We start from the raw sequence: 12,272 nt of genomic DNA on the forward strand, positions 1-12,272 counted from the left end.
GTTCAACATAGTTAGGTTTGGAGGTTGTTGGCAAGGAAGTTTGGGGTTAGGATGGCTGTTTCATATTGTATCCATGCATATGCTCTATTTCCCTCCAGTGGTCAGTTATAAGAACCAGCATAGGTAACTTCCCCACCACACACACAAAATAAATACAATCTTTGATCTTGAAAGATCAGAGCTTATATAGTGGTGGCGCAGCAACACCACATAGAGCTGTCCTCAAGGAAATTGGAATTCAAAAGCTTTTGGCTTGTTCTTGAGACATTCATAATAGAATCACTGTGGAAATGTTTCCAGCCACAATCCTCTTGCAGTGCTGTGTGCCATTTTGGAGCAGCATTATTGTTCAGTCTTAAAAGGAACAATCATCTCCTATACTTATTTTATAATAAGCCATCACAGTAATAGCCTGCAGCAAACTGGACAGGAAAATGGGTCTGAAAGGGATTATCTTTCAAATTCCACATTAGCATTTTTATGAGAACAGAAACAACTAGAACACAGGAACATTCACTTTCAATCCAACTGTGCATAGTCTTCTATGTGTCAGATCTTCATGTTGATAGATAGTTGCCTTGTTCCTAAGTTTCCTTGTTTTCTTTTCACTAAACTCCTGAAATTGACTTTCCCTGTTTCCACTCTCTTAAAAGTACTTTAAGGTTTCCCTAGATTCAGCTGCTTAAAAAACCCAAACTCTCTATACAGTTGTGTTCTAGTTGAGGCTGTTGATTAACATATGTCAATAGTTCAGTATAACTTTTCCCCACACAGTTTAAAAAAACAGGAGTTTCAGTGTCAAGGGTTGATATTAGCTTCAGTCAGGCCAGCAGAGTTTATACAAGTCATTGAAGATCAAGGTGCTAATTTTTTACACGCAACTCTGCTAATTCACTTCAGTGCTGGCATGCATCATCCCTGCTTTTCCAGTCCCCATCCTTGAGTACAGAGACCGCCAGTTGTATCAAACTGTTTAGTGGCTCTCAAGTGTGGACAAATAGAGACTGAATGTGACTCTCACAGGTGTTTTTCTATGCAATCCGGAGCCAGAATTTAAGCCAAGGGTTTGGGAAGTAAAAGTCTAGAGCGCAAGACAATGTACTATTTCAACTCCCATATATTACATCTAGTCACTTCTGAACTAATTAGTCATGTTCTGTTCTCTCCTGTTACATATTAATTCATTTAGGCCCTGCCCCATGGAAGTCATTGGAAGTTTTTTCCCATTCACTTTTTTGGGCTCAGGATCAGTCCATAAGGGCACCATCTTGTGCAGTGCAGAGCATCCTGAACTCTCATGAGCTTTTTTAGGAGCTGAGAGAACTCAACACAGTGCTTTGCAGCATTGGACCCTTAATTGTATAGTGAGGGGACAAGAAGGAAAAGTACCTTTTCCTTTTGTCCTTTCATTTTTATTAATCTTGTACATTTTTTTTTTAAATGTGCAAGTAATTATGTTACAGTCTTGGTTAAATGAACATGAAACGGTTACAAATATGAACATAAGCTATGGCAAGTATATATAAACATTTGAAATAAATGCCTTATTAAAATTGTTTGGTGGAGGAGAAGATTGCAAAACCTTATTTCATCACATGCATTTGTGGCTAAGGGAATTTTAAATTACAGGGTTTGTAAAAGAAACCACCTGTTCATAGCATCTTTGTATTACCCTCAGAGGTTATTTAATTTAGCTTGATTTTTTTTTAAAGCACAACTTGTAGTATGAATATTGCAATCTGTGGCATGCAGTGCCAATACTAAAATTATTCATGAATGTAACAGGTGGAGTATCGCAGCACCAATCTGCTGTCAGACATGATGAATAAAAATCTGATTATGGATAATTATTTAAATGCAGAATACAGCACTGCTAATCCATACTGTTTCAAAAACGAACAATCAAAATTAAAATAGAGTATGGGTGGTAATTTGTTTATCAGAACATAAAGGCATTTACCAAACATTTTGGTTTAGTATATTTGGATGAGCTCACGTGGAGCATTTGCAGGAACATGTGTGTGCGTGCAGCACGTGTGTCTGTAATGTGTGTACATACATGTGCACACACTGTATATTAAATGAAGGCACTGATAGTGACTCCAGAGTTAAGGTTGTATAGAGATTTTCATTTAAAGAAGGATTAAAATTTTTCTGTGTTCAGTTTCGATCTCTGACCCAGTTACTCTTCAGAGGACTGTTAATTTTTCCATGGAAATTTTAAGAAAAAATATACTAACTTTTTTATAAAGAAACATTTTAAAAAATGCCTCCTTTTTAAAATGTATCTCTCTTCCTTCTTGGTCTTTGGATTCCTCTTGTGAAATAGCCACAAATTCCAATTTTCTCCTTCTCACATGTGCTGACAGCATCTTGGGCATTGGCCACTCTCTTGAATTTTTAAATTAAACCAATAACAGTTCCTGCTCTTGTTCAGGATACCTTATGGAGTGTCTCCAACATTAGTTATTGCACATTCTCAATGGCAGTAACATGGAAGAAAGGTGTCAGGTGCTGATGCCTCAGTGCAGACATGCTGAATGCCCACACAGCCCTACTCTCCCTAATTAAAGCTCTCCTCCTCCCCACCTCAGAATCCTTTTCCCCAGCTCCCACTCACATCTTAGCAACCCCCTGACTTTGTGTGTGCCAGGGGGCAGCTCTATGAAACGTTGAAGGGGGAAAAGAATAGTGGTTGTGTAGAGGTGTGATAGAGTGTACACAGATGACATCAGGGTGAATAGCCATGGGGGAAGAGAGGAGCAGAAGGAGTGTAGCGGCGAAAAATCGGATTTCATTTGAGGTGGACTTGGGGAGTGGAAGCAGACTAGAGAAGCTGAATTCTGATGAATCACATGCTGATCTAAGGCCTGGATCCTGCAAATTGAAGTCACCGGGGCTCTCTGTGGACAAAGGAGTCTGTCCAAGCAGATTGCAAGATTGTGGTCAAAGAGGACAAGTGGCACAAGAAGAGTGATGGGAGAGGGATACAATCAAATATATATAATTTTATAATTATGTTTATGCATGTTTTTGTTGTTGTTATAGCCTCCTCTCTGACTAGCTTTACGTCTGACTTGTTTTATGTGTTTCTACTATTGTCTTATTTATGCTTTGCACCAATAAGACATCATTGCATGGCAAAAGTATTTGCTCTTGGTTCAGATCAGAAAAATACTGGCAGTTCACATTCGCTGTTGCTGTTCCCCTCAAATCTATTTTAGCGTTTATACTGCTGCCCTCAATGTGTCAAATACATTTCGTTCCCAAATATTTTAGAATTACTGTATTTTATTTTTTTAAGGAATGTGCAATCAGACCAGATGACAGTTATCTCTTTCCAAATGTTGACTGGCTAATAGGAAACCATTCAGATGAGCTAACGCCATGGATACCTGTAATTGCAGCTAGGTATGGAAAAAAGTTTCTGCTAATCTCTATGATATGCACGCACTGGAAGAACTGTATACTTTTGCTTCCAGTGTTCATAAAACGATGTGGTGGTCTGTGATCTCATTGCAGGACTGGATGGGATTGGTGTTTAACAGAGCAGTTGCTACTCACAAAACACTTATCTCTGTAGGTATCCCATTAGGAATTATGAGAATAGGGTTCCTGTGCAGAAGCATTTCTCCGTCACAGAAAGCTGCAATAGCATAGCATCTCTCCAGTTTTTGTGGCATGAGAAATCTAACTAGATTTTATTCTTAGATTTAAGTCCTAATCCTGCAAGCACTTACTATCAAGTCTAGTGCTTACTACCTTGAACTGTCCCACTCACTACATCCAGCAGCAAGAGTTTGCAAGCCTTGGTTCTGCCTTGGTCCTTTAGTATTAAATTTAACTGGGATGATAAATCTCTAGAGCAAACACTCAAAATAACCAGTGACTATTTCATTCAGAGGAGCACTGAAGGAGGAACATACACCTCTGCGTCGATATAACATGACCCAATATACCACGAATTTGGATATAATGCGGTAAAGCAGTGTTGGGGGGGGGGGGGGGACTGCGCACTCCAGTGGTTCAAAGCAAGTTCAATATAATGCAGTTTCACCTATAATGCGGTAAGATTTTTTGGCTCCCGAGGGCAGCATTATATCGAGGTAGAGGTATATTTATACTGCTTGATCTAGAAGCTCTGTCACTCCATTAAAATGATTATTTGTTGCTTGTATCTGAAGATGTGTTGACTGTTTCATACAGCCACTTAATAAAATTAGCTGTCTATAACTATTATTCAGTAAACAATAATCTGTTTTGCAGGTCTTCCTATTCTTGTTGCTACTTTGTACTGCCTTGTTGCTTCTTTGATTTCCATGGAAAATATAACCGAAGGCAAAGCCAGAAGACACAGTACAGAGAATATCTTGATTTTGTTACAGAAGTAGGGTTGGAATGTGGCTTCAGTGTGGAAGAAGATTGCCTTAGAATTCCCTCAACGAAGAGGGTAATTTCTAATGATATTTTAAAATGCTGCCAGCTATTTATGACACACATATGTTTGTTCATTATGCCTGTGTTGGAGAGGCAGGCCACAACAGATTAGTACATAACTGCAGACAATATTTTCCGTACAAAGGCTAAAATCATTCATCTGTCTCCTGCATGGTCTGTCACATCCCACTTAGTGTCACAAAAAGGGGCCTACAGGAAGCAAAAGGGGCTGTATTATTTTATAGTGCTACATAATCGTATGCATATTAGTGGAATGCAAATCTTATTGTATATCTGCTTTTCCCATATAGTCTCCTCCTGCCTTTGTTTGTCCCATAGCATTTAGGTTGTTTGTCCCTTGCTGCATCCCATAAAATTCACATTGTAAGAGCCTTAAAATAGGAACCCATTTTTAGTCCTGATTCTGCAAATAGTCTTTTGGGTAGCGACGGTAAAGATGCTATAAGGCATCATGAACACCTTTGGTTCAGTATAAATAGTAATTTTATTTATTTTTGTTAATATAGGTATGCCTCATTGGGAAGTCCAGAACATATCCACCTCTGCAAGAGTATCAAATCGATAAACAGAGAACACAGTATATTAACCGTCAGTCCTGCACTGGGGTCACATCAGACAAAACGGTTGGATCTAATCAGTGTGAGAACCATCATGTTGTAAACTGTGTCGTTGACCAAGCAGTAGAGTTGGAGTGTGCTGCAAATGAGACAAAGACAGATGGTGACAGGGTCTGGTTGTCTGGATTTCAACCCAGAGAAAAAGTAGAACAAGTCAGGAACTGTGCTGCTCTCCCTCGGGATTTTGTAGATGATGTGGTTTTGACCGTGGCAAGTTTACTGTTAAATGCAACCCAAGAGAAACCATGGGATCATACACTTGACGTACGTGTGAACACCTGGAATAAAGGAGGTAAGATTGTTCTTAACATGTAATGTACATTTCATACAATAATGCTTGCTATTAAAATTTACAGTTTTGCCACTGCCAGTACATAGCATTACAGTACTTTTCATGGTAAATATGGCAAATATACAGAATATTTTTAGGAAACTCTTTACTGCTGTAATCCCTGTAATTGGTACACTAATCTTAATTAGTTGCAAAGTCATTTGCAAAAATTTCTCTGCTGACCTCCTTAGATGCCATACCATTTAGATTTTTATAATATCTATTCATATCCTTTTTTAAAATCATTTGCTAGATTTTTTTTCAATTTAAATACTGAGTGATGAGTTAATTTTTTAAAAGTAAAAATATAGACTAATTTATATTTCATTGGTGACAATTTTAAGGCTACTTTTTGAAAGCCTGTCTGCAAATGCTTATATCTATTCTTGATTTTAGTAAGGTTTTTTTGACACAGTCCACATGACATTCTCATACACAAACTAGGGAAATGTGGTTGAGATTAAATTACTATAAAGTAGGTGCAAAACTGGTTGAAAGACTCAAAGACTAATTATCAATGGTTCACTGTCAAACTGTGGGGAATGTATCTAATGGGGTCCCGCAGGGTTTGTCCTGGGCCTGGTACTATTCAATATTTTCATTAATGACTTGGATAGTGGAGTGGAGAGTGTTCTTATAAAATATGTGGATGAAACCAAGGTGGGAGGAGTTAGCCCTCGGGATGACAGGATTAGAATTCAAACCCACCTTGACACATTGGAGAATTGGTCTGAAATCAACAAGATGCAATTCAATACAGTACTACACCTACAAAGGAAAAATCAAATGCACGATTACAAAAGGGGGACTAACTGGCTGGCTAGGTGGTATACTGCTGAAAAGGCCCTGGTGGTTATAATAGATAAACCAGCAAAACATTTCTGCTGCTCCAGGGAGAAACCATACAAAATAACTCCAAAAATATCCTGTAGCTTCCTCTAACTGCAATGCTGAGATACCATGCTGCAGTGTATAGATTCTGCTTGTAATTATGCTGGTCTGGTGAGCTGACATTCCTTTTTTAATGGCTATATTATTGTTCACTGCAGAAAGTCTTTCCTTGAGGGAAGTAGCAGAACATTTAGACAAAGAGACTTTAAAGAGATTAAAGAATGAATATGGAGGCCTGCAGACATTGCTCAGGAACAATCATCAGGTGTTTGAAGGTAAAGAAGAGAGAGATTTTCATTGATCATCTCTCATTTATATTTTTCTGACTTGATTTACATATAATTGAAAGATTACTGGATTAGATCTTCAAAATACTGAGTACACTTCCTTGATGAGCAGAATTTTCCTTATATTTACTTCTATTATATTTCCTAAAACTTCATTTGTAGATCTTTCCTTTGACGGATAGGGCAGAATGAGATTGCCTTGCTAATCAGTCAGCTGGTAGTGGATGAGCTGTGCATCTGGCATGCTTCCCTATACAGACCTTTTCCCCCTTATTCACCTGTTACTGTAGCAGGAATTCTCAGCAGGATGCCACACTTCCACTAGATTGAAGAAAACTCTCTCCCTCTCGCACACAGTGGTGACAGTGTTGAAGGAAATCAAGTGAAAATTAAGAAAGTTTTCTGGAGCATCTCATTAAGACTTAGTCTGGACTTAACAAGCACTGCAGAGAAAAATGCCAACACAAAAGACAACTGGTCTAGACTAGAGCCTCTAATTACGTGAGGTTGACAGATTTATACAGGCTGCAATAGCCTGGCAGAATAGAAAGCTAACAAGAAAATATATATATTTTTTAATGTTCTGTTGATTTTCTTCAGTTTTCTTTTTGCTGCTGTCATTGTAGGATTTTTGTGGCATTGATGCCTAGCTGCTGAATAATACTCAAAACTAGCACTTTTTCAAACTTCGGTGCATAGGTTTGTATAAAGTTAATTTATAAAGAGTTTTCAGTTCTTGGATCCAGTAGTCCCATGTTAGCAGAAATATGGGAGTCAGCTGACCCATGACAATTATCCAGAGTGTCACCAGGTACAAGTGGATTAACTGGTAGGTTGCCAGAAAATGTGTATTCTTCTTATTTTATTGAGAGAAAGTAGGTGGAAGCTTACTGGTAGTTCCAGACTATAGCAGTCCAGAGGAATAATCTGAAACCCCAGACAATGTTACATCTACACGAGGACTTTCTATGGTATTAGTCTTAGCTCTGGGAAGGGTTGGATACCACAGAGGTTATAAACATGTGCTCTCTGTTGCTACCACCAGTGGAACTTTGTACCATCATTGGGAAAAGTGCTGGTGTTGACAAGGTTGGAGATGGATCAGAGTTAACACCCACTGAGAAGAGGCAGTTCACACTTGTCCTACGGGTTAATTCCGCCCTTTCCATGGATGATCATCTTGTGTGGTGAAACTAGTCAAGTTCCACTACAAAGCAAGGTGGCACAGGATTTGGGACACCCAGCAGGAGGTGAGTTCTCCTGTTTGCCTTATGCCAAGCCCCTTGGAGGCTGTCTGCATGCTACCTGAGGAGACGAGATTTGGATATGGGGCCAGTGGAATAAGTGGGACAGGGAGAATGCTGCACCGCTCCTTGGGAAGGGGATGTGGGTGCTCTCTCCTTTTACACCAGTGTGCTCTGCGATGAAGTGTCCTTCACACTGCTCCCAACACCAGTGCACAATCAAGGCCATTAGCAACATTGCTTGAAACAGCATTCACAGAGTTTGTGACGCAAGACTGAGTGATAGTTAGGGACATCTGGTGGCTCAATTTCTTTTTCTGACAAAGAAGATCCGAAACAGCAGAGATGCAAAAAGAATAAGTAGACAGGAGCTTAAAATTACAAATCTGTGCTGGCATTTTATAGTTACATATTTGGTCCAGTTTGGGACTAGCATCTTGGAATGATTGAACCTGATCTTACATACTAACATACCTCTGTTCAATTCTCTTTGAGTTTTGAGAGAGATGGTAAAGTTTAAACTGATTTTAATTTCAAGAACTGGAATAAAATGCGTTCATATATATTAGCTTATCACAAGGCCAAAAAGATGCAGGAGCAGCCCCTAATTACATGGGCTAAGTGGCATAAAGACAATAGCTCCTGGAAACTTGCCAATTAATGTTTTTATCTCCTCTTCCTTCCTACTTCTTTCTTTCCTCTCTTTTCTTCTTCCTCTCTTGTGTATTAACTTGCTTTCTATCCTTTTTTTCCCCTTATACATTATAAAATTCAGTATACCGTCACAGATATGTATGTACAGTTTCTGGCCCTGATCCTGCTAGTGCAGCAGTTCTCAAACGTGGGTCCTGAAGCCCAAATCCCACCACCCAGGGCCACAGTTGCCCAAGGGCTTCAGCTGTGAGCATTGGGGTTCAGGTTATAGGCCCCCTGCCTTGGGCTGCAGCCCTGGGCTTTGGCTTTGCCCTTCCTCCCCCCTCCCCCCCCCAGGGCAGCGGGGCTTAGGCTTTGGTCTCTCCTCCTGGGGTCATGCAGTAGTTTTTGTTGTCAGAAGGGGGTCACGGTGCAATGAGGTTTGAAAACCCCTGTGCTAGTGGATATGGCCAAGGCCCTTTGTGCCTGATGCAAAACTCCATTAATTTCAGTGGAACTCCATGCAGACACAAAGATACTCACATGATCCAATTGGAGGATCAGGCTCTAAATCTCTTCATTGTAGCATGCTTTGGTGCACCATTCTCATTGCTGAAGATTCTCATTTACAGATTGAGAAATTAGCTTTTTATTGCTAATTAGTTTTTAAAATGTGGAATAATGCAGTATCAAAAGAAAGAGAACATGTGCAGGATTACCATCTATAGTGTTCAGCTTGTGGCAAAAAGAAGGTTTAAGTTGCAGAAAAATGTTTAGGATAAGGCATTGGTAAAGAGGATTACTTGCAAATACCAGGTTTCTCTGTTACTTATACTCGCTGTATGTATTATAGCACCTTTTTTACTTGGAGATCTCAAAACACGGTACAAACCCTAAATTATCCTTGAGATGCCCTGGTGAGGTGGATACGTGACATATACTTTGCAGGTAGATGGTTGAACTGGGGCACAGAAATTTAAATGATGCTTAGTCCATAAAGCAAAAGATTAGTATATTTGTAGAGCCCTGCAAATCTGCAGATGTCCGCAGATATCTGCAGACCATATTTGTGGATCGCGGATCAGATGCAGATACAAATTTTGTACCCGTACAGGGCTCTATATATTTGTTCTGACGTTGATAGTATTGTATTTATTTATTTAAATGTCTCACATTGTGTGTGCATGCATGCACACACTTCCACATGCTTTTGTATGATTTATTTATAAAAATCAAAATTATATGTAAAAAGATGTTAAATGACTTCCCTGAAATTACATGGTATTAAGGGAGAGTGGTGGAAGAATTAACTCCTCATTTCTAGTTTTCTCCTTTTTTTCCACGGACACTTCCTTCTCTGCAGTGGCCTTGATCCAAAACTCAGGGAAGTCAATTGGAGTCTTTCCACTGATAACAGTGGACTTTGAATCAGGCCCCGAAAGGTTAACCTATTTGTCTGAAAATTGCCCTATGAATAAACAAAGTTGTTTTCCTTTTATAAATAGGTGCCCAGTGTTTCAAGCCAAGACTTTTTTCATTACAGGGCTAACTCCACCTCTTGTTTGAGTTGGGCTTTCCCAACATTTATGTATTATTTATGCCATTTAAAGAGAGGGATGTTACTTTCCAGTATCTGCATCTCTTCGAGGGGTACCTCTGTATTTCTACACACAGGGTTTTATTATTTACATACTTATTTATTTGCTATACTCTGTAGGATAGTTTAGATCCTAATCCTAACCACTGTCTACAAATGAGTCAGCTCAGCCCAGACTGCATCAAGTGCCCTAAAACTGTTCTATATAACAATGACAGGTTTCAAAGTGGTAGCCGTGTTAGTCTGTATCAACAGAAACAACAAGGGGTCCTTGTGGCATTTTAGAGACTAACAAATGTATTTGAGCATAAGCTTTTGTGGGCTAGAACCCACTTCATCAGATGTAGGTTTCATTATTTATTTATTCATTAGCCCACGAAAGCTTATGCCCAAATAAATTGGTTAGTCTAAGGTGCTACATGGACTCCTTGTTGTTTTTGCTATATAACAATGACATCTCCTGTAAGTGGGAATATAGTCTCCAAAGAAGATTTAATATACACTCTCAATTTGTTATGCATTTATTTCTACTCCTGTGCAAGTACCTATACAGTGCACTTTGATTGTGCATGAATAGCCCATTTATAGTACATATTTGTATTCACAGATGACCAGTGTAATCCCCATAACCTGTAGTAATGGCTTGTATGCTTACCTTTTTTTTTTTTTTTTAAACCCTCAGTTCTAAATGGAAGAGTTCATATTCGTGATTGGAGAGAACAGAAGCCCTCAAAGAGAACCAAGCCAGAAGTGAAACGAAGATTTTCTGCTGAAGCTTTTAAAACACGTCTCTGCTGGTTTTTCATCCACCATCCTGATGGCTGTTCTCTAACTTCTGAATCTTGTCCATATGCTCATGGAACTGAGGAGCTGAGGCAGTCTCAGATTATGAAAAAGAAAAAGCACCCATAATAATAAAGTACTGTTGGTTACTCTTAATAAGTACAAATAAGTGGATTTCTGATTAATTTAATGGACTGCTAAATGCATGAAGAATGTATAAGGTTAAGTCTCTCTTTATTTATGTGTTCATTGTATTTATCCAGTTTCTAATAAGTCCTTTTCTAATTTTAAGTGATTTTTTTTCTTTTTTAGGGATTTTTAAGGACAACTGTGAAAATGTTGAAATCTAGATGAAAATGTCCATGATTTATTTTTTTTTAATTTTATTTTTGGTAATTTTATTTTTGGTAACATCCTTAAAGTATAGGATTTTGCATTTTAAAAACAGTTGTGGTCTGACTGCTTAATGGTTATTATGTTTTGTTCAAACAGAAAAGTAAAACCAACTTTTAAAATCTCAGCACAGTCTTCAAGATCTTTGGCTGATTATCTGTACAATGATGTATCAGCCTCCCCAGCAAGTCAGCCATTTCGTCATACAATCTTTGCTTGAGGCTGTCTTTTTGTGATAAGATGCCTCAGTGTCTTCCAGCTCAGAAATAGCTCACAGGTAAAAAATAAATAAATAAATAAATAAAAGGGCATCAGGGAGTGAGGAACATGGGCTTTTCCTCTGCAAAAAGCTAAGGGAGAGCGCCCCCTCCTCTCTTTGAGTTGGGAGAGCAGCCCCTTTTCTGCTTGCTGGTGCAGTGAGAGTCCCCCTCCTCCATTTCAATCTATGATAACCATTGTGGGTTTTTTTCTTTTAAAGGAGGGGTGGGCAAACTTTTTGGCCCGAAGGTTGTAAACATTGGGGTTGCAAAACTATGGAGGGCCAGGTAGGGAAGGCTGTGTCTCTTCAAACAGCCTGGTATCCACCCCCTCCCACTTCCCATCACCTGACTGCCCCCCTGAGAATCCCTGACCCATCCAGCCCCCCTTGCTCCTTTTTCCCTGACTTCCCCCTCCTGGAACCTCCCCCTAACCACCTTCCCCCGGGACTCCACCCCCGTCCAATCTTGTCCTGACTGCCCTGACCCCTATCCATACCACTGCCCCCTGACAGGCTCCCCGGCTCCTCCACGCCTATCCAACTCCCCCATTCTCCATCCCCTGACTGCCCTCTCTCCCCCAGAACCTCCGCCCCATCCAACTGCTCCCTGTCCCCTGACTGCCCCCCAGGACCTCCCACCCTTTATCCAACACCCCGGTCCCTTTACTGTGCTGCTGAGAGCAGCATGTCTGGCAGCCGCGCCACCTGGACGGAGCTAGACATGCTGCTGTTCTGCTTGGCAGGAGTGTGCCGCTCCGCTGCTCGGCGTGGCTGCGGGG

The 12,272-nt window shown here is 39.9% G+C and overlaps 1 protein-coding gene across 3 annotated transcripts in view; it reads left to right on the forward strand.

The window, feature by feature from the left end:
* TRMT44 (tRNA methyltransferase 44 homolog) overlaps positions 1-11,361 on the forward strand; it is a 36,540-nt gene extending 25,179 nt beyond the window's left edge. For all 3 annotated transcript variants that reach the window (XM_050947652.1, XM_050947653.1, XM_050947654.1), the window contains 5 exons: positions 3,305-3,411; positions 4,267-4,450; positions 4,965-5,367; positions 6,456-6,572; positions 10,741-11,361. In XM_050947652.1, the coding sequence (XP_050803609.1) occupies positions 3,305-3,411; positions 4,267-4,450; positions 4,965-5,367; positions 6,456-6,572; positions 10,741-10,970 (1,041 nt within the window). In that variant the 3' untranslated portion in view covers positions 10,971-11,361. The remainder of the gene's footprint in view (positions 1-3,304; positions 3,412-4,266; positions 4,451-4,964; positions 5,368-6,455; positions 6,573-10,740) is intronic.
* Positions 11,362-12,272: the final 911 nt, after the last annotated feature.

The sequence above is a fragment of the Gopherus flavomarginatus genome, chromosome 3 (genome assembly GCF_025201925.1).
Source record: "Gopherus flavomarginatus isolate rGopFla2 chromosome 3, rGopFla2.mat.asm, whole genome shotgun sequence".
Classification (NCBI taxonomy): domain Eukaryota; kingdom Metazoa; phylum Chordata; order Testudines; family Testudinidae; genus Gopherus; species Gopherus flavomarginatus.